The following is a 21,978-nucleotide window of genomic DNA, read 5'->3' as shown; positions in this document are numbered from 1 at the left end:
CAGCTGCTCCAAGCCCCTGTGTCCAACCTGGCCTTGAGCACTGCCAGGGATGGGGCAGCCACAGCTTCTCTGGGCACCCTGTGCCAGCGCCTCAGCACCCTCACAGGGAACAGCTTCTGCCTAAGAGCTCAGCTCAGTCTCCCCTGGGGCAGGTTCAAGCCATTCCCCCTGTGCTGCCCCTATTAAACCTGGAGGCTTTAAGGGGCAGTGGGGCAGGGTCCAGGAGACCTGAGGGGTTTGATCCCTTTTACAGCTCCCAGATCTCCTCCCTCCACCCAGCATCAAACAGAAAGGTACAAACGCACTACTTCCCTGACCAATGTTTAGTGGAAATGGTACCAATCAGCACTCCCCCAAATGGCTGTGACGAGTTCAGCTAGTAGAATATTGCTGTGAAAGACAGAATTCAGGAGTAACACCCCAAAAACACAGCACACATTAAAAAGAGAGCTTAAAGCACAGGAAACCCAGCTTGTGAGAGCAGGCAGGCATCTCCAAAGCCGTGTGTGACACCAGGTTAACACAACCAGGCTGGGAGCACAGTGTTCAAATACAACTTCCCTCCGTGTCGCCCTCGGAGAGCGGTGTTCCCGCGATGCTCCACCAGCTTTCCCTCTCTCCATCCCGCTTCCAGATGGCTCCATGGCAGAGCGGAGGTGATGGATGGACGGACATCCCTCTGCTGGATCCGCATCCATCGCTAATCCGCGCCTGCCTCCCCTTGGACAGGCCTGGCCACTTCCTTTCCCAACAGTGCTCGGGTTTATCCCCCTTCTCCCGGGTTTGTTTGCTGATTCAGCCTTAGAGCCGAGCGGGTTGTCCCGCCCGGCGGCGGCATTCCGCATCCTGCTCCCATTGCTGGGAATGAACCGGGATGAAGCGGGAGGGGAATGCTCCGGTGCGAGCCCCCATTTGTCATGTCTTAATCGGGGGAGGGGGGCATTTCCCTGTCCATGCCCGGCCTTTGGAATGCGAGGCAGGGCAGACAACGGGAGCTGCTGGCACCAGGGCTGCACTTCGGAAGCGATACCCAAACACCATCAGCCCCATAGAGCGGGGCCGGGGCCATGGGGGGCTTTGTGGGGGTCCCCGAGGGGGGGAGGGTTCAAGCACCCTCCCCTGTGGGATGAAGGGAGGTTTGGGATCGCGGTAGCTGGGGGAGATAGGGGCAGGAGAGGGGGTGAAAAGCTGGTGGGGGTACATGGTGCGCCCCCTCTATGGGGCCACCCTGGGGGGGGGACAGATGAGCCTCTGACTCCATGGCACACCCTCTCTTCTCCCCCTTCAGCCTCAGTAACCCCCCCCAGGCCCATGTGACCCCCCACTTCAGGCTCTTTGCCCCCCAACCTGCCTGACTCCCCCAAACTCCTGTCCGCCCCCAGTCCTATGTGACACACCCCCCCCGCCTTCTAGGCCCCCAAGACCTGCCCTGACCCCCCCAGGCCTCCTGCCCCCCACCCCTACGTGACCCCCCACAGACCCGCCTTGCCCCCCCCCGCCTTGCCCCCCCATCCCTACGCAGGCCCCGCCCCTCCTTAAGCCCCGCCCCCCTGACCTGCCCCCGCCCCCTCCCCGCGCTGACCTGCCCTCCCCGCCGTGCAAATCTCGCGAGACGCCGCGCGCTTTCACGAGTGCGTGTGTGTGTGTGTCTGTGTATTCACCAATCGAGCCGGGCCGGGCCCTCAGCGCCGCGGGGGGGGGGGGGGGGAAGCACCGGCCCCGACACCTGCCCGCAGCCCCCACACACGGCCCCGAGCCCTCCGCACCTGACCCCGGCACCGCCGCCGCCCGCCGAGCCCTCCCCCCGGGCCTTTGTCCTGCCGCGAGGCCTTGCGGCTGTCGCCGGCCTGCGCGCACCCCGGCCGGGCGAGGTTCCTTACGCGAGGCCGGGGATCTGCGGCCTACCCATCCCTTTCCCCCCCACCCCCTCCATCTCCATACCCGCCCCGTCTTCCTTCCCCGCCCCGGAGCCGGCGAGGGGCGAGCCCCCACCTTCCCCCCCCTCCTGCTGCCGCAGCCCCCCCATCCCCTCCGCCCTTCTCCCCCGCGTGGAGCCCGGGTGCCCGCAGCGGCGGCGGCGTCTGGCTCACGAGAGGCCGCGGAGCCGCCCCTGGCCTCCCCCTCCCGCCCGTGCCGCCGCTGCTGCCGCCGCAGCAGGTTCCCTCCCTCCCTCCTCCTCCTCCTCCTCCTCCTCCTGCTCCTGCCCCCGGCGGCGGCGGGATCCGAGCGGTGCCCGGGGAGCGCTCGGCCCGGGCAGGAGGGGAGAGGAGCAGCAGTAGAGGCGGCAGCGCCAGGTGAGACAGCCCCGGGGCGGCGGGGGAAGCGCGGGGACCCCCCCTTCGCCTCCCGCCCCGGTGCCGGGCCCGAGGCCGCCCTAGGGGCGGTGGGGCCGGGGCGGAGGTGGGGGTTGCGGTGGGTGGGTCGGGGGAAGCCGGGCAGCGACCCTGGGCCGCGGGGGCCGCAGGGGGCGGAGGCTGAGGAACGCTCCCCGGCGGTGGCTGCGGCGGGGCCGGGCCGGGGTCACGGCGGAAGGGCCCGAGGCCTGTGCCCCGAGGCGGAGGGAGCGAGGCCTGGGCCGCGGGTGGCCGCCTCGCCGGGGCACGGCTCAGAGCAGGCCCCGAGGGCTCCAAGCGCGGCCCGGCCCGACGGGCGGGGGGTAAGAGCGGGGTGGAGGCCATGGGGGGGCCCGGCCTGGGGGCCGTGGGGCGGCGGGGGAGGTGAAGGGGCTGGGCACGGCCTGTGGATCCCCGGCCTGGGAGTTGAGGCGGTGCTGCCGGCGGTGCCGGGGAGGAGGAGGAGGAGGAGGAGGAGGCAGGCCGAGGCGGTGCAGCAGCTGGCAGCGGGGCAAGGCTGCTCACTCACCGGCTGGTGTGCAAACGCCTGCCTCTTGTTCCCCGTAGTGGGGAAGGGAGCCTGGGACAGAGGAGCCGGGGAGGGAGCTCGGGGCAGCCCCCCAACGGGGAGCTCGGCCCTTTGGAACTTGTGGCAGCCCCTTCCCCAGACCGGCATCGCAGTGATGGGATGTGATTCCCTCCTGGGTGGTTGCCCTCTGTAATGGGGGAAAGACCTAGGAGTACTTTAATATCTTTGCGTTCATGGCTTGTCTGTCATTTTCCTCGGTGCACAGATTTCCTGTTTTGAAAACTAGGCTGCTGGCTTTGATGGGGTTTTAAAGCCCAGAGTACAATTAGGTTTCTCTAATAACCACATTCGGTATCCCATTAGTTTGGGAGGCTTGTTGCTGGTTTGGGGGAGCAGTTGCAAATGCCCCCTGGGATGAATTCACTTTGCCCCCCTAGAACTTAGATCTGCAGGGTTTGGAGGAAACGGCAGGGACAAAATGGACAGTTAATAAAAGGAACAATTGTACACTGCCTATTCTAGAGGGCACTTGCTGCCCTTCAGGAACTTTCCTCATCGCCTCTGCTCTCCATGCAGAAAATCTATCTTCTCTTTCCTTTTTTCCTCCTTTTTATTTTTTTTCCCTTACCTTAGTCCAGAAAATGAAACTGGAACAGACATTTCTGGAAATGAACTTGATTGGTGCAGTTGGGAAGATGTGATTCACAGTTATAATGAACATTGAAATTTGGCCCATTTTTTTTTATTCGCAGTTCAGGCTTGGAATTGTGCATTTCTTCATTTTTAACCTGTTTATACTGATTAAGGGGTTTTTTTACAACCCTTCAAATAATGGCATTTCTTGTGTTGGATTGCCAAGAGGTACCCAGGTACATACAGTATATAGAAGCAGCTGGTTCACTGAAGGTATCTGATGCTTTACTCTAAAAGCTTTAAATGAGCCTTGTTTTCTTCTAATCCTTTTCTGCGCTTGGAAGAACTGGAGCTGTTGGTGAAATGTGGAGTTCAGGAAGCTCCAGGATTTCCAGGATTGGCCAAAAATAAATGATGGGGTAAAGAGCGCTGCTTTATTTTTTGCCCTCCTCATCATGGGTGAAGAGCTCTGAAGGTTTTAGTCCCAACACTCTGGTCCCATGTTTTCCATTTAATAAAGCATCCAGTGGGAGAAATGCGACATAATTGGTTTCTTGGATGTAGAGATCTTGAAATGGCTGGTACAACAGATAGGAGAGGAGGCTCTCCAGCAGGGTTACGGTTTAAATACAGTAATATGGTGGCAAAGTCATGTTATTATTGCACAGTAACCTTGCTTTTCTCTGGCAAGAAAAATGCTTTCTACGTGGTTATGCTGCAGAACAGGCAGTCTTGAGCCTCCTCAGTGGCACGGAATATTAAATCTCTCTCCTTTCCTTGCATTGCATAATCTGAATGTTGTTCTTCCGTAGCAGCAGAAATGATGGAAGAATTGCATAGCCTGGACCCACGAAGGCAGGAACTACTGGAGGCCAGGTTCACTGGAGTCGGGGTTGCTAAGGTGAGTGTGAGTATCTCTGGTAACGGGCATGACTGCTTGTCCATCCTGCGCTGCACTGTGGTGCTTTAATCTACACTGATAGTTTGGCTTTGCTAGCAGAATGTTTTATAGCAGTAGTTGTGTTTTGACCGCTAACTTGCTTGAAGTATGTTGAAGAGGAATGAAAATAGGACCTCTATGAGCAGACGTTTTAACTAGACAGAAGATTTTGGGTTCTGATTCAGTTCTTAGGAGTTGCTCCATCTTAAGACAGTGTGTACGCCCGCCTCAAAACCCCCTGTGACAGCTTTGTGGAAGTGGGAATCTCATCTGTCTCCTCCTTTCTCAAAGAAGGCACTCCAGAGCTGAATTGGGCCACTTGTTGTTAGATAGAGTTTGAAGTTTATTGTGTTGGATACACCATGTTACCAGACATAACATACCCAGGAATTTGTTCAGTTCTTTGTGGGTGCAGTGGGCTAAAGTTGTGTACTTGGTCGCATAGAACACACACACAACTTGAAGGTGAGCTCTTCTGTGTCTGTGACCCACAACCTGCTAGTAAAATCCCATCTTTGTCCTCACATACAACTTCCTAACTGTTCAGCAGCTGCCTTTCTTGGTTGAGGCGCTTAACAACACAGTGTCGTTGCTTGATATATTATTGATTAATAATTAGCTGTTAGTTCTCCAGATGTTGTTGGTAGCATTAATTGATAGTCTCTGAGTAATGAAATGGTGGCAGAACTCATCTTAAACTAGGTCAGTGATAAGGAGTTGACTTTTGAGGAAGATACTGAGTTTTGGGCATTATCATTGTAGATGGTGAAACAATATATCCCTGAGAGATAATATTCAGAAACCTCTTAGAATTATTTGGAGAAGGAACTTTGTAGATGCAAAGCAAATCAGAACTTGAAAAAGGGTTTTGTTTGAGTTCATACTTCTCTTTCTGCGCTTCAGGCAGGACTCAAACAAGGTTAAGGCTTTGAATGAAGTGTAAGTAAAATGCTCAGCTGTACAAGGTAGTGTAGGAAGGAAGGTTAACACTACAAGTTGTTAAGAGGTAACAGTTTCAGTTACTGAGGCAAGGGGGGGGGTGATCTTTTCCCCTACTCTTAAGCCTTTAATCTTAAGGCTTTTACTGGCATAAAAATATATGGTACATAATGTATTTATGATCTTGAAAGATGTGTTTTACACAACATTACCACTTTTAATGTACTTTTTCATCAGTTTCTTGCCTCTTTCCCCCCATGTATGTCACTTTAACACCCTTAGCTGAACCAGTATAGATAAAGCCAAACAACTTTCTAGGTTAGTGGAGACTTAAGCATAGATGCTGTTGTTGCCAGCATACTCAGCACTCACAAAGAATGTTAGCAACTATTCCTTTTAAAGGAATAACCTTTAAAAGATACAGGAAAGCAAGTCTTAATTATGTTTTCAATATGTTTGGAGCAGAAAGTACATGCCCTTTCTGTGTATGGATGAATATTAAAAACTCATTCTTGTTTCTAAGGCATAGCCAAGTAAAAAAGCCTCATTTTTTGGAGGCTTCACTTTGAGCAAAGCTGTTCTGTTACTGAGTTCTATTTTTACCTGTTGTTATGCAGTATAGTGTTTTACTTTGTACTAGTCAGTAAACTGTTAAAGTGCATTACACTTACTTCAGACAATTTCTATTTATTTACTTGCATACTTAGTAATTTGCAATAGATCAGCCAACCATTGGTATGAATTAGCATGACTCTACTATGTTGCAGCAAATCTTGGTTGCAATATTAATCTCAGATACTACATTCCCTCCCAGGTTGGTGCTTCAAATTCCCTCCCTACCCCCCCAAGTCTCCGTCCGTCATGCTCCGCACTGGCATTGGTAGGTCATTGTCTTAAAGGGAATATATTGGGAAAGCTGTGATACAATTTGTATGATTCAACTAAGATTTTTAGCTCTCTCCAATGAAATGTTTAAGGGAAAGCTACATAGAGTAAGGCAGTGCCATCTAGTGGGACCGGGCCTGGCACATCCTCCTGGGATAGAAGGTATTCTGTTGCTGTTTATTGCATAAAAGGAAGAAATGTCATCTTAGATGCTCTCCTATTGGGTGAAGGCAGCAGGCAGTTGTAACTGAGCTTCCTGCCTTCCACTGACTGGGTGGATCAGTGTGTTTGGTTAGGTTTCTTTAATGCTTAAAAACACAGGCTGTATTTTGGACCTGCATAAAACTAAGGAGCTAGTTTACAATCTTAATACAACTGCAGCTTTAAAGCCCACTTTGTAAACATAATTACAGGTGTTCCTGAGAAATGAATGAGACTGAGCTCATCTAGAATAATTTTTTAGGTTGGAAACTATTAAAAAGCTGGAGAGTGATGGGATTCTGGAAGAGCTTTTCCAGTGACAGTAGTAGAGGACAGAAATCTAAACTACTTTAGAAACAGCTATGCTGTGTCACCTCTTATGGTAGCTGAAGGCACAACCCAAAGACGGAGGTCATTTGCAATCCCCAGTGCCTCAAAATGCTGTTGCAGTTCTGTGATGAATTATCTTGGTTAGGAGCTGGAAAAGATATTTCTCTAGAAGCTTGGAGTTAATGCATGGAATCAAATTTGTGAGCAAGGAATGTTTCTAGGCAACTGTTAGACTCATGTGGTTCATCCAGGTCACTAAATAGCTTCAAAAAGCCAGTGATGCTTTAGATGTCTATTCTTGCCATATGGTAAAGTGCCATTCTTCCTCAAATTTGCAAAGCAAGTCCTTGAATCAACATGTGACTCTCTGACACCTACCAGTATTTCTGCTTATTTAGCTCCTGTTTCTGTTTACTTACTTGGGGAAATCTAAGTGCATTCACTTGAGGTTATTCTGACTAGCCACCCCAGACATCTTCCTTGGGTCAGTAGGTACAGAACACAACATGTAGTTTGTTTCTGTAAATAACATTGTTTAATTTGGTCTCTTCTTATCTTCTGCCTCCCTTCCCCCTGTTTGGGTGCTGCCTTTATGGTATCAGGTGGGTTAACTCCAAAGGGGTTTTGCCATTTCCACAGGCTTTTTTGTGGATAAGAATTGGAATAGGTAATTGTGATGGATGACTCTGTGTTTGCACATGGCTTGTCTTAGGCTTAACCAGGGTGGGTCATCGCAAAAGCACACCTATGTTTTACGAGTGTGGTCTTCGAAAGATCTCTGAATTAAGTTGTGTTATTATAGCTAAACTGAAAAGGCTGAAGTATTTCTAGAGAGTAACCTTCTCTGTCATGCTGTAGGAACCATGTTGATCTCCATTCAGATGATTGTGCTAGAACTGAAGAAGTATTGGTCTTCTTGGTAGCTAATCCTCCCTTTCCTCCTTTGAGGTATTGTAAAGGGGGAAATGAAAATAACTTGAAGAGCGTCACTTATGTGGCAGAGCATCTGCCTCTAAAAAGAGAGTTACTCATAAAAAAGAACTGTGTTTATCTGTATTATTTTGGGGTTTACCATTTCTCTCACTCTAGCAGCCTGGCTCAGCTCAGTAACTATCACTTGTGGGGTCTACTTAGCAACACTTTTAGCAGCAAATTTACTGAGTTGGGAAGTCATGTTTGAGAATTATCATGTCTTCCTCGGAGGAAAGTGGTGCTGCAATGGCCATGGTCCTTAGTAGGTGTCGCATGCCATCAGAGCTAGTTAGTGAGAGTTCTGAAACTTAGATTTGAATTTATCAGCTACCTCAGAATGTGCCTGGACTTTATGCCAGATACTTGAAAACTGCTTGGATGCTTCCATGTGCAACATTACTTATTTCAAATGTGCTGTCTGGCTGCTAGAGCCCAGACATAGTTGTCAGGTCTCAGCTCTATTTCTGCCTCCGAACTGAGGCTTGGGGTGAATTGTGTGACCCTCCAGTTCAGTTTGCCATCAATAAAGTAAAATACTGTTTTTCAAGTTGAGAGAACTCTTGAGATGGAAGCCAAGTAAATCCTGTTGCAAATCTGCCTACCCATCTGATACAGTGGAGGTTACCTGTGAACATCTGAGAGTAGATTAACTCCTCATGGCAAAAAGCCCTGCGTGACTTAAGGGGTTCATTATTGGCTATACCACTGAGCTTTTCTAAAAGCGTAGTTAAGCAGAAGGCTGTAATTCTCATACATGATGCTTGAAATAAGAGTATGTCAATTAAACCTGCCTTATACAGTAGCACTGGACCATAGTGACTGGAAAACCATTTCACTTTGGTGTAAGCCTGTGTAGAGTGAGCACTAACTTTTAGTGGAACTGAGGATTGCCTTTTTCCCTTTGAAATCTCTTGATGTGCTACAGACTTCAGAAGAACTCGGGTTACCTTGGCTTGAGGTAATGAAGCATGTCTCTGCCATTTAGTTAGCAAGAGGATGTTGCAATGCACATTGCTGTAAGTCCATGTTGGAGATTCTGGCTAGGCAGCTTGAATTTCTAGAGCTCCCTTCCAATCCACAGAGTTGGAGAGCACAAAATGGAGACTGCCCAACAGAAGAGTTGCTGACAGGCCTGAAGGATCATTTTGGGAGCTTGGAGATGCGGAGGGAATGCAGAAGTCATGCAAGGCAATAGATAGGCTTGAACAGGAGATGGGTAAGAGCAGGCTGAGTCAGGCTGGCTTTTCTATGGGAGATCCAATTTGAGCTATTATCAGGCTTGGTTGTTCCTATTGAGACTTCAGTCATTGTGCCTCATTTGTGGCCTTTCCAGGGCTCCTGCAAAGGGAGAAATGACTAACCAGCTCTTGTGAGTGGACAGATTCGAAATACTTGCCTTTGAGTAGGAGTCTTGAAAGCGCCTGCTGCTGCCGCATCCACTTCTTGACATGGAGGGTTTGTTGTGCATAGGTAGGTCACGGACTTAGAAGCAGCAGTTGATAGGTGAATCACAAGGGAAAAGAGCATGCCTGCTTATCTCGGAAAGAAATTCCTTGCGGAGGAGGAAGTGTGTGCTGTTCTTGTGCTTGTCATTTGGGTAAACACTATAGAAACTATTAGCTGCTTCCAGATGACCCACGTATTCTGCATTTTTGCTGAGCCCCATCACCAATTCTCTTGACAGGGTACAGTGGATGAGTGGGCTGGAAGTGATAGCAGAGAAGTGCAGTATTATCCCCAAGTAGACGGTGCTAGAAAAGCCAGATGCCAGTGCAGATGACTTCTTCTGGAACAAAATTCATAAGCCCTTTCCTGTGTAAACTATTGCATGCTTATTATTCCCAAGTGCTCCCTCCCTGGCACCATTCTGATGGTGTTCTGTATTCTTTGCCATTGCTTACTTACCATCTTTTTCCCCAAGTTTAGGTTCATTCCTTTAATTCCTTTTGTGTCATGACCACTTTAAATGGGATGCTAAATTAAGGCCCGCACATTTATCCAATGTCAGTTGCTGAGTTAAATATAAACAGTCAGGAATGATAAAACATCAATTTGAATGTTTTTCTTTTTATACACACACTCACTGGCTGTTAGTTGAGGGGGAGATACTCAGATGGATGTTTTCTTATATCCATTGTCTAAACCTGTTGCCATAAGCAGTTGATAACATGTGGGAAACTAGGAATCTAGCTGGCTGATCAGGAAAACTTGCCTTGCCTTTCCCTTGCATAATTGTATGAGAAAAGAGGTGCACCTGAGGACTAGACCATACTCCTTAAAGATCCTGGGTATTGCCTCTTTACTGCACGTTCTGCTGAACAGTTTGTATTTCTGTAGCCAGATCACCTCAAAACAAGACTTTTTTGTAAACTTTGACATGAGCAAGATGCTTCAGCTCCTTGTGTGTAAGAGAGGTCTAATACTGTGAGAAAAGCTTCAGTAGAAGGCCCTCGAGAAGGTAATCGAGGGAAAGGAAAGCTCATGCAGTGGAAATGAGTCAAAACATGTCTACAAAGAATTAATTCTGCGTTTATGCACAATATCAATACACATGGCTGTGACCTTGCTCGATACTTGTAGACAACTGAAAAGCTGTTCTTTCCTGGTTCTATAACAGAGCAGTTAGCTCCTTTTCACCCTTTCAACTACTGCATTGAGGTCGATTTTGTGATGTTAGTGTCTAGAGGAAGTTTGAAGTAAAGGGAAAATAGGTTTCTTTGATCTTCCAGGATCTGTGATCAGAACTGAGCTGCTCTTTTGTTGATGTGAAAAATGGGATTGATTCCAACTGCTGGAGCTGGAGGTTTCCCACGCAGAATAGTCAGTACAGGTAGTTGTGGTACTGGAAATAAGAAAACAGAGTGGATTTTGTATCGGGCATTTTTCCAGCTGCTTGCATTCCAGAACTTTACATTCAGATGCAAAATCAGTGGAATTTTTTATACTAGAGAGGATAAACTTGGATTCCTAACTATAAATGGCTTCGTCAGTTTATTTCTCCAGGTGACCCTAGAATACAGCTCCATTGCTGAGATATTGGCCCTTCGTAAGCCACTGATGTATCCTGCCAACCACAGTGTTCCTGAAAAGCTCCAATGTGGCATTTTGGGAGCAGCTGTTCCTGTCATTTGCTATCCATGTGTAACATGGAGGCAGTTGGGTTTAAGCAAATGTGGGAACAACTTTCACTTTAATCTTCATCATGTCAGAACCTCAGCTTGTCTGTCTGAGACCAGCAAATGCTCCTGCACCTAATAAAGCTTTCACGCCTGCACAGAAGGTTGATGTCTTGGACATGCTGCTCAGGTCTGAGTTCATGGGAGGAACTGAAGGAATTTAGAGGACAGCATTTGTGCAGTTTATAAACCAGCTTTTTACATGGGTGAAAAGATTAACTTTCTGTTGCCATTTGCCGTATTTGTTACTCTCTTTTTCTGTCAATGAGGCCATCATGTACTTGTAAGTAAGCTTAGTGTTATTACTGCTGTTAAGTCATGTTGGCCAAGAAATAAATCCCTGGAATAGCCCAGAGTTCATAGAATCGCAGACTGGTTTGGATTGAAGGGACCTTAAAGTTCACCCAGCTCCAACCCCTGCCGTGGGCAGGGACACCTTCCACTGGAGCAGCTGCTCCAAGCCCCTGTGTCCAACCTGGCCTTGAGCACTGCCAGGGATGGGGCAGCCACAGCTTCTGTGGGCACCCTGTGCCAGCGCCTCAGCACCCTCCCAGGGAACAGCTTCTGCCTCAGAGCTCAGCTCAGTCTCCCCTCTCTTGGGCAGGTTCAAGCCATTCCCCTTGGCCTGTCCCTACAGGCCCTTGTCCCAAGCCCCTCTCCAGGTTTCCTGGAGCCCCTTTAGGCACTGGAGCTGCCCTAAGGTCTCTTGAAGCTTTCTCTTCTTGAACAAGCCTGGAGTTGTACCAATCACACTGGGCTGTGGGGAGCTTGCTTCTTTGTTGAAGAGATGAGGTAAAATATCTTTCTGGTCTTGAGCTCTTTGTGTGCTGAGTTGAAGGGGTAAGAGATGGCTTAAAGAGTATAAATCTGAAGTGTTTCTGAGAGTTTGTTGCTTTTAAAATGGAGTTATAAATGTGGAGCTTCTTGAGTTATTCAAGTGGTCTTTGTTGGCTTGTTTGGGTTTTGTTTGAGTTTGGTTTGGGGTTTTTTCTGCTGAAGCAACTAAGCATGTCCTTTTAGGAGAAACAAATGTGGTAGTTAACACTCACAGTGTCCTGCAGGAGGTAAACAGGACTGTTACTTCCTGTGGATGCCTGCTTGGAAATTTGGATTCGTAATAGCTAGCTTGTGTCACAAGTGTAATTTGGTGGTGGTGTTTGTGGGATTTGAGAACTGCTCCCCTCACAAGTAATCCCTGGGATTTCTCTGTGGTGTTAAGGCCTTTCCCCACCCCACCATAAGTTTTCTGCTTAAGTATATGATGATGATAAAGTGGCTTTGCCTTCAGGAAAGGTTGACTGGTGGGAAGTGGTAACCACAAAAGTAAGAATGCAAAAATAGACTGAGTTTTTTGGGGAAAGATGCTCACTAGTCCTTAATGAAGAGGTAGCTTTATTGTGTCACTATTCCAGGAGTAATTGTGTATCTTGTTTTTCTGTCTTTGTCAAATTCATCTGGATTTCTGAAGTTAGATCTGTAGGAGGCCACTTTTGTGTCAGAGCACTAGGCTAAGACATGGTGACTTTGCATGATTCACTTTCCTTTCCTTTTAAGACCAGTTTTGATGCAGATCTTAAATAATCTTCAGACTGCTTGGATATGTAGAAATGCAAATGTGTATCCAGTAGAGCCTGTGAAGATGCAGGCAGATGCTTGTAGGTACCTGGATACTACATTGGTAAATCTCTTCCAGCCTCTTGAATTTGCACTTTAGCCTCGTAGGAGCAACTGTGCTCTGTTGGCAGGTCAGCCACAGGTCCATAACATAGCCTAGTGGGAAGGATTGTCTATGGTGTTCACTTGTTCACTTTCCTAGTATTAAAGAAATCATCAAAATTATGCATTGAAAGAAAAATCAGTGGCACTGCCAGCATCTGATAACAGTAATAGCTGCTTTGCCAGATGGAAGATGCCTCTGAATTCTTAGCCCAGGGTCAAGCAGATGCTTGCCTGAAGAGCCGAGCTTGGAACTACCACTCCTCAGCAAATCACAACCTTTGTTTCTCCAACCAGTTGTCTTAGACTTCCATGAATACTGCCTTAGCTCTTTGTGGATGTCATCAAATTGAGCAGTTGGGGTAGAAATTGATACAGAAATATCATTGCAAAGGCTGAATCAGTATACAGAGAAGAGACTGTCCAACTGGCAGTCCAACCTCTGTCTTGCTCCAGACAACTGGTGAAGTTTTTAGTGCCCCATCCTGTGTCTAGGTATTTACCAGTGTTACTGCTGTATCCGTATGATTTAGAGCAGTGTAGTTAGCACAGAGATGCGGTGTTTGATAGGAAATATCTGCCTTGTGTGGAAGTTGTTTCTAACAGTCTTTGCTTGTTTTTCACTAGGGTCCATTAAATAGTGAATCTTCCAACCAGAGCTTGTGCAGCGTGGGTTCTCTGAGTGATAAAGAATTGGAGGTAAGCAGGCACAAATCCTCATGGTAATTGGGCTTAAGGTGGAGATATTTGATCTCAAAACCTAGAAGGAATTGTGTGATAGTGAGTGACAATATTCCTCCTTTGGGGTGTGGAAGGCACTAGTGGAAGTATTTCATCTGGGGGGATCTTACCCCTCCAGTCTTTGGGCCACACTATGCAATGGTTCTTGAAGCTCACCACAGATTTAACCAACTCCAATAACACAGTATTTGTAAAGCTCAGCTTATGAAATTGTTTTCAGCTGTGTTGTGATCCGCTTGTTGGCTTTGGATATGCTTTGGGCCAAATCAAAAGCCAGAGAGCATTAATGGAAAAGTTTGCCTTACCTATCAAATACGTGAATTCACTGAAGTCTGGACAAAGAGGAGAGCATTTTTATGAATCGCTCTCTGCAAGTGTGGGGAGGTGAAAATTTATGCCTTGTCTCTGTTTAATCTCACTGCTTGAGGATTAACTGCTTTGAAACGCTTGCTAAAGCAGCAAACTCAATTGTAGAGTTACACTTTGACTTCGCAATTCCACATTAATAAAGCAAAATCTCAACCTCAAATGCATTTAAAGAGCTTTCTGCAAGGTTATCAGGTAAGTTTGGGATTGTATTTCCTTCTATTACATGGCAGTACTGGTATGAGGTGTCTGGTGAAGCTAAGTCTTTTGAGAATGCAATATGTTAAACTCCTTGCAAGTAAGTATAGTTAATAGTGGAAAAGTGAGTATTTGTTCTTCTTTACTTGGGGTTTTTTATGCCCATCTGTGGAGTGATTTGAACTGACCGAGCTGACATAATCAAATCTTCCATTCCTTGTTTTTTCAGGCTGTAAGAGATAATTTTGTGTGTAATTTTTTGTTATGTAAGTACTTGAATGGAAAACACAACTTAAAATGAATCACATTAATATGCTCACAGCTCCATGGAGGCTGTAATGGAGCCTGTGGTGTTAAGAGTCACGCCAACGCTGTTCAGGAGTTGCTCTTCACTACGCAGTGAGGAGGCTATGTCACCTCCTTTTACACATACAGGAGCTGGTACAGCAAGTCTTTAGATAGCTATGGAGTTTTCAGTCCCCTCATTCTTGCAGACATGATAGCCACCTTTGAACAGGCCCTTCATCCTCTTACCAAAGCAGTGACATGTCACTCACTGCCTAGCTGCTAACATGGAGCTGTAGATGTCCAGCAGGCAGGTTGAGATTCTGGCTGTGTCAGCTTTATCCTTTTTATCCTCCTAGAGGAGGTAGATTGATCTCTGTGCTTCCTGTGTGCAAGTCTTTTGGCAGAGATCCTTAAACAGGATACTTTAGACTTTGGTTTCCAAAGAGCATGAAAGTTAGGTTTACCACAGACTTTCTGGCCATAGTTTTCCCTCCCCCAGAGCTGTGCTTTGCACATTGTGGTTTTTTTCCTGCCCCCAGGCTATAGTTTAGTGGTAGCTGCAGTGATTGTAAGGCATACAGCTCAGAAATGATTAGGGACCCTTTGGGATAAGAGATGTTTTTATAATGACGTTGGTGATGGAAATGACAAGATAATCTGTCTTTCCAAAAACCTCAGTAGGCTGCTTCTGGTGCAGTGCTTCCTAATGGTTTCAGCAGGTTTGGCCACATAAGTGACCCTGGTGATGGGGAAAGCACCATGACAGGGTCTCCTCCACTCTCACGTGTGCTATATATTATGCATGAATAAATCACTGTCCACTGGTAAGCTGCTCCTTGCATCTGTGGTTGCTCACAGAAATGGCAGATGCAGCTGACCCTTGACTTTAATGGGAGCAGATGAGGAATAAACCAAAGGCCAGGTGAACTGCAGCTTTCTCCTGGTCTGGGGAGATGTGCCTTGTTTTGTGTATGGTTGCTGTTGTGCACCAGTGACAGGATAGTTCTTGTAACCATCTGCAAAGGGCCTTGGGAAGAAGCATTAGCTGTAATGAATTGTACTGGTAGACTGTGAGTAGCCACTGGACTGCAAATTTGGATGTCTGCTCAGACCTCCTTGTACTCAAACTCCTCTTGTACCAGTACTATGATCACTCTGAAATGGTTTACACAGGCTTTTTGTAAGTGTTTGAACTTGTTCTGAAGTAACTGGGCAGTAGAGGCCGGTTTGCTGCAGCTGAAATAGAGAGAAACCTGATTAACCTCACTGCTAACCATGTTCTCTCCCTTCTGCAGCACATATATTAGAAGGTAGCAGCTATTTGAGAGCGGTTGTTTCTTCAAGTACCAGCAGTAGAAATAAAGGCACCAGAGAAATGAAATGGCCACGGGGGAGATGGAGCAGATGATTGTGTTTTGGCATTTTTTTTTTCTGTAAGTCTTGGAATAACTGCAGAAATGTTAATTTTGAAGTATTGTTTAACAGACTCCTGAGAAAAAACAGAATGACCAGCGGAATAGGAAAAGGAAAGCAGAAGCCTATGAGACCAGTCAAGGTAATTCACTCTCCTGACCCTGCTGTAGGAGCCCACAGTGGTTGGTAATTTGTGCACAGTCAGTGTCCAAGGAGACGAATGGCTCTTCTCAAGGGTGTGTCAGGCAGCTTGTTATAAACTATGCCATGATGGTGTAGTTTCCTTCTGGGAGCCTTGTTATCCTCATTGGCAGGAAATACACAGCTTATTTGCACAAACTCTTGCATTTTCATGGACAGACTGCCCAAAGGCTTGATATGGCTTCTCTTAAGTGTTGGTTTGGTCCCATGTCACTACATATACAACAGCCAGACTTAAATACAGGTGGTACCCTCTCCCTTGCTTTCTGAGATGTATGCCTGCCTTGGTAGAGTAAGTCCTTGCCACAACAAATAGAGCACAAACTGTGCCCAAGTATAAAGCAGGCAGTGCTGCCTCGGAGTACTAGGAAAAACCCAGTGTGTCCAAGTTCAGATTTTCTAGCAAATGGACAGATTTCTATTTCTTTTATTTGTCACCAAGAAAGTAACAAGGGTTGTGTTGACAAAACTGCTTTGGTAATATTATAATAAGGGAAAAGAGCTAAGTTTTAATGAGCTGGTATTAAACCACTGCTAATGATCTCTCTAACTCTTATAGGAATGCTTGTGAGAGATCGAATATGCAGTAATGTGCCTGATGGCAAAGGGGTAGAAGTGTCCTTTGCTCTGTCCTTACCTAGAATGAAGGTTTGGAGAACCTACACAACTTTCAATGCCCCTTTAGTGTTTTCTAAGTGCTTTAGCAAAGTGCAAATGCTCTTTGATTGGATTTGACATGGTTGGAATTAGGAGTTAATTGAATTGTCAACTGTAGACCCTCCCAACAACAGAACAAGAGCTGTAACCCTGGGGCAGTCTTTTGTGCAGAAGCTTTTGTTGTGGAAGGTGTTGCCCCTTTCTGCAGGGAAAGGAGTGTCAAAACATAGGAGTAGTTTTAACATGGCATCTTCTGTTCTTACTAGTACAATTCTTATCTTCATCCTTTGTTTTTCTTTTTAGGAAAAGGCACCCCTAGGGGACATAAAATTAGTGATTATTTTGAGGTAAGCATCTTTACATTGTCAGACGTCTGGTGACTTCTGTTACTGATCCCTTATTGGAGTTATTGATTGATGATGTTGCCCTGATGTGCTCAAGTGTGATTAGATAGAGGACATGAGATTTCTGGGAGCTGATTTTTCAAACAGTTGATAAAGCTATATTTTAACAGAGGAGCCACATAAATACAGGTTTGAGATTGATTTCCACTGGAACCTGGAGCTGGGATGAGGATATCTCTGAGTATCCAAACCTATAAGTGTCCAGTGCTACTAAAGAACCTACCTGCAAAGTTCTGATTCAAGTAGGAAGTTATTTATAGGGTTCCATCTCCAGAAAAGCTTGCCATGGGATGCTGGTACCACCTGGGAGATGGAGACCCTCCCAGACCAGTGATGAACATCCTGAAAATCACTGTTCTTTTTTGATTGTGTAGTTTCTGAAGCTTTTCTGTGTCTGCACAACCCAAACCTCTTAAGTTTGTTCTTTATTTTACTGACTAATCAGAAATCAAGTGCTTATTGGTGTTTACTGCTTTCCTGGCTCTAGTTTGTTGTAAGTTTGGTGCACAGTATGGTGCAGGAACATAAGGATTTCTGTACTAACTAGACCAGCTGCCCATCTGCTTACTTATCCTGCCTTTAGTGGTGACTAGCACGGCTGCTTCACTGGAGATGTACAGTTCTTACCACTCCTGTGGTGCACAGTTAGAAACAGGGAATGGGCTTCATAATTCTATACAGTAAATAATAAATCTGTAGGCAAGTGTGCAGATTTATATCTTTTTGTGTTAAAAATGTACTCGCTGCAAATATGTTTGTCTGAAGTACTTTTGCTATAAGTTTTGAAAACGGTGCATGAAATGTGAAGGTTTTCCTCTTAGCTTCTATGCAGTTTGTTTTAATGACTACCTAGAGCCTATAAGGTGTCATTTTTAAGATTGATTCATCTGTCTGTTAAATTTGCTTCAATATAGTATCTCTGTTTAATTACTCATGATCAAACCTGTTCCTTTGGCCAGTTTGCTGGGGGAAGTGGCCCTGGAACCAGCCCTGGTAGAAGCGTGCCTCCTGTTGCCAGGTCATCACCGCAGCATTCCTTATCCAACCCCTTGCCGGTAAGTGTCTTCCTGGGGACAGAGCTGGTGCTGTGGCACTGATTGGGTCGGTGGTTGTGCTTCAGACAGGTAATAAAGGTTCTGAATAGAAAAGTGTCTCTGAAACTGGATTCTGGCAGCAAAGCCAGGTGTCTGAAACGCTGTAACAATGGCTAGTCCAGTTGTAACTGATACAAATAACTGAGCTTAAAGCATGCAAGATGAATGGTTTTAGCATGCAGATAGATCACTATCATTACTAAAAGGTGGAACACACATGTTAGTTATCTTGTTTTCCGTTGTAGCTCATGAGCTTCTTAGAGTAGAGAGGATATTGTGTGTTTGTATGGCACTAGTACAATGATACTCTGATCTAGATTGGACCCTTTGGGTATACGGAAAACCGTGCCTACCATAATTACGTTTTGGGACGGTCTTTTGCTGCTGTTTATGTGCATGCAACTTGTAAGGAGCATTAGCGAAAGCTTGTAAAGAAATGTGTGTACATGCACATCTGTTGTTATTTTTTGTTACATAATTCCCTTTTGCTGTCGCAGCATTTCTGCAAGGTCTGAATGTGAAGAAAGAACCAGGAGTTTTGAGGCATTTTAGCACAGAGCAGCTAAAGACATTGCTTTCAACTAGCAAAGCAATATTCAGAAACTCTGGTGTCTTGAGTTCTAGTTTTGACCATTGCCTGGGCTCCTCTTTAATTCTCAGGATTTGAGTGTCCCAGACCCACAGAGCAGTGTGGGGAAGGTTGGTATTCCAAAACCCAAATGCAGAGTCTTTCCTGATGACACTGTTCTGCAGAGACCTTTGCATAGCTCATGAATTTGTGCTGAACTAAACCCCAACACTGGATGCTCTGCTCAGAATTCAATGTGTTGCTAGATTTTGGAAGCTTTGTAATACTGCTTTAAGGGAGAGCTTCATGTATGCTTCCAGATACTTATTATGTGTTTAAAAATTGAAATAGACCTCATTAATTGAATGGCCTTTCCTTCTATCTTGTATTAATTCACTAATACATCTCTCTAAAGAGAAGTTAATGAAAGAAATACCATCTCTGGATGTTGCAGATGTGTGAGGTATTAGGGACAGTGCTTTATTCCAGCAGATGAGATACCCTCCAGGTGTTCATTATAGGGTAGATTCTTCCTCTGGTGTCCTACACTGTGTATGTATTGAGTAGGCAAAGGCTGCGCAGAGTATTTCCCATGTGGTGAATACTGATGGTGCAGTTAGTTTCAGCTAGGCCAGGTCATGTCTCTCCTTATACAGGTGCTCTTTGTGTTTCTTATCTTCTGTTCTTCACTCGTGCAGCTGACCCTGTAGTATTTGCTTATTCATAAGGAACTATTATGTGTGTTTTCAAGATCCTCTTCTTACAAACTGAATAGAAATGGTTAAGCCCCCCAAAAGAAGGGGATGAGAGAAAGTTGGGGAAGATTGAGTATCTTACCCATTATAGGTGGCAGTATGGTTTAGGAAGAGAGCAGAGTGTTAAAATGTCTTTCACAAACCTCCTTCAAACCTGTGAGTTAATCTGTATGGGACTGGAAATTGTCCGCAATCAGAACTTGCAGAGGAATTGTAATGGCTTTGGGATGTTACTTCTTGTCTTCAAATCTCTTGACTGCTTTGAATTGCCTTGCTTCTCCTTTGATCAGAATGATCTGCAGGTCTTCAGACTCTTGCAAGGTCGCTCTCATATGCAAACATTCTTTTTGGGGCAGAAAGCACGCTCTTGACATTTGAAATGTTAGGCAGAAAATATGCTTCAGGTTACACTTTAGGTTGTTAAGGAAACACTGAAGTCTGACCTGACTGTTTGCTTTCAATGTGGCATATGCCTGGCCCAGAGTTATAGCTTGGAAGGACTTTGATAGTACCCAGTTTTGGCAGTGATGGGCTGGCTTTTAAAGCAAGGGCAATGAGGTCTGAGTGCTGTAATCAATGTAGCTCAGATGATTCTTGTTCTTACTGAACCTGGTTGCTGTATCAGTTGAAAAATGAGTCTGATGCAGGAGAAAGGAGCTGGCCTTTAAAAGACACAATGCATCCTTAAAAGATTTTTAGTGCTTTGCTTATCTTATAGGAGATTGGTCCCAGCTATAACGACAGAAATGAGCTTGCTGTGATGCCTGGGTCCTGAACATGGTTATGTTGCTGACATTTAGCAGTTCCAACTCAGTTTACTTCACTGGAATGAGCCTATGGTGACATTGGCTGCTCTAAAATGAGTCCTTAAAAAGCATCCCCTAGTATAATTTTGAATGCATTGACCAAAATCCTAATGCACTAAGGTTGTTGGATCTACAACCTAGTTTGCTCCATTGGCTCTGAAACCCATGTATCTGCAAAGGAAGAAGGGGTGTTAACTGACAAGGAATTCTGTCCTGTGTGTTCATTTGTTCCTTTTGGTTTTTTCTTGTTATTCTTCATCATCTTTTTGGTGTCTGCCATTGGAACAGTCAGTCCAAGGAGTTGTGTTTTGAGTTATCAGATCCTCACCACGCTGCCTGCCCATTCCTGAGCTGCTGCTTCGCTGACAACAGTTTTGGCAGAGTCAGAGAATTGGTTTTGGTTTGTTTCTTTTTTAAAGAGGAAAGGGGGGGCCAAAAAAAGAGTTCATTGTATTTTTCTTGCCTGTGTTACAGCGGCGAGTGGAGCAGCCGCTCTATGGGGTAGACGGCAGCACAGCAAAGGAACCACAGGAGGAACACTCTGCTCTGCCAACGCTGATGTCGGTGATGCTGGCGAAGCAGCGGCTAGAGAATGAGCAGCTGGCACAGAGGGGAGGTGGCCTCTGTTTTACTTTTGTCTCGGTGAGCAGCTCTGAAAAGACTGGAATCCTGAGGGATGTTTCTAGTTAAGGGATGGGAAACTTGCGCTTTTTCTGCTCAAAGACAGTAGTTCAAGTGCAGCCTGGTGTGTTGATGGCCACCATCATCTGGTAAGTTCATCTTCTTTGAGAAGAGTTTTAGGTCCCAGGCTTTGCTTGGTTAATAAATGAGTTTTAACTTATCTCAGGGTCTTATGTAGATCAAAATGATAGCATCTGAGAGGCTAATCTGATAGATGCAACAAAGCGAAAGAATGAAGTATAGTCTTGCTGTGAGAAGTGTTTGTTTTGGCCTCGCTTAATCTCAGCTGACATGAATTACATTAGGCTTTTAAAAGCTTTGTCTTTTAGCAGGTTGGGCCAGGCTTCCTGAGAAACTGACTCTTGTTTTACTGAACTAAATCTCTCGAGCATTCTTAAATCTTAGCATGAAAGTATGGTACCCAGGCCAGGCTGCACCTCCCATGTAAAGAGAAGTGTATCTGCATGGGCACTAGTGGTCATGCTGAGGAGCATATAACAATACCCTAACTTTCTTTTACAGGCCCAGCAAGGCAGCCCATCTTCTACCGGATCAGGGAACACTGAGCATTCCTGCACTTCCCAAAAACAGATTTCCATCCAGCACAAACAGTCACAGGTATAGCTCACTAGACGATACATCTCTTGGATATGAGATTGGAGCTTGATGCAGCTTGTATTCCACACCAAAGGGTACTACCTGTAGTAAATGTAATGTTTCTGGTGAAAAGAATAGTCCCAACTGGGTCTGTGACTACTGATTGAAGTAAATCACTCTGAACTTTGTTCCTGATTCTGTAGAGGATGTTTTCAGTTGCTGCTATTGGAATTGGCCCAATCTGTTACTGGGGTTTCTCTGTGTCAATATGGTGGGCAGTTCTTCAGCCATGCGTGAATGTGCTCAGGAGAGGAACACCTTAGCCCTGGCTGTTTCAATTCTGGTGTATCCTGAATGTTCTTCCTCTCTTTGCAAGTGAAGATATAAAGGAAACCTGAGTGATAGTTGTGAATGCTCCTGTTTAAGCACTGGGTGCATCCATGCTGCTTATAGTACAAAATCCACAGTCTAGCTGGAAGTTCTTTGACCTCTGCAAAGTGCACCTATGGAATAGTTTGTCTTGTCAAGCTGGAGCGTGATATGTTCCTGTCTGTG

The 21,978-nt window shown here is 46.0% G+C and overlaps 1 protein-coding gene across 7 annotated transcripts in view; it reads left to right on the top strand.

The window, feature by feature from the left end:
* Nucleotides 1-2,165: 2,165 nt before the first annotated feature.
* The window catches only part of LOC101880692 (serine/threonine-protein kinase tousled-like 2), a 42,463-nt gene continuing 22,650 nt past the window's right edge, over nucleotides 2,166-21,978 (top strand). The window contains exons 1-9 of one of the 7 annotated variants that reach the window (XM_034070087.1): nucleotides 2,166-2,294; nucleotides 4,308-4,396; nucleotides 6,189-6,254; nucleotides 13,282-13,353; nucleotides 15,733-15,802; nucleotides 16,822-16,865; nucleotides 17,882-17,977; nucleotides 20,620-20,787; nucleotides 21,349-21,444. In XM_034070087.1, the coding sequence (XP_033925978.1) occupies nucleotides 4,316-4,396; nucleotides 6,189-6,254; nucleotides 13,282-13,353; nucleotides 15,733-15,802; nucleotides 16,822-16,865; nucleotides 17,882-17,977; nucleotides 20,620-20,787; nucleotides 21,349-21,444 (693 nt within the window). In that variant the 5' untranslated portion in view covers nucleotides 2,166-2,294; nucleotides 4,308-4,315. Of the gene's footprint in view, nucleotides 2,295-2,641; nucleotides 2,657-3,901; nucleotides 3,915-4,307; nucleotides 4,397-6,188; nucleotides 6,255-13,281; nucleotides 13,354-15,732; nucleotides 15,803-16,821; nucleotides 16,866-17,881; nucleotides 17,978-20,619; nucleotides 20,788-21,348; nucleotides 21,445-21,978 lie in introns of those variants that run through there. The other 6 variants (XM_034070088.1, XM_034070089.1, XM_031045175.2 and 3 more) reach the window with 6 other exon arrangements.

The sequence above is a fragment of the Melopsittacus undulatus genome, chromosome 17 (genome assembly GCF_012275295.1).
Source record: "Melopsittacus undulatus isolate bMelUnd1 chromosome 17, bMelUnd1.mat.Z, whole genome shotgun sequence".
NCBI lineage: Eukaryota > Metazoa > Chordata > Aves > Psittaciformes > Psittaculidae > Melopsittacus > Melopsittacus undulatus.
Note: the sequence above shows the minus strand (reverse complement) of the source record. Positions and strands in the feature narration are given on the sequence as shown.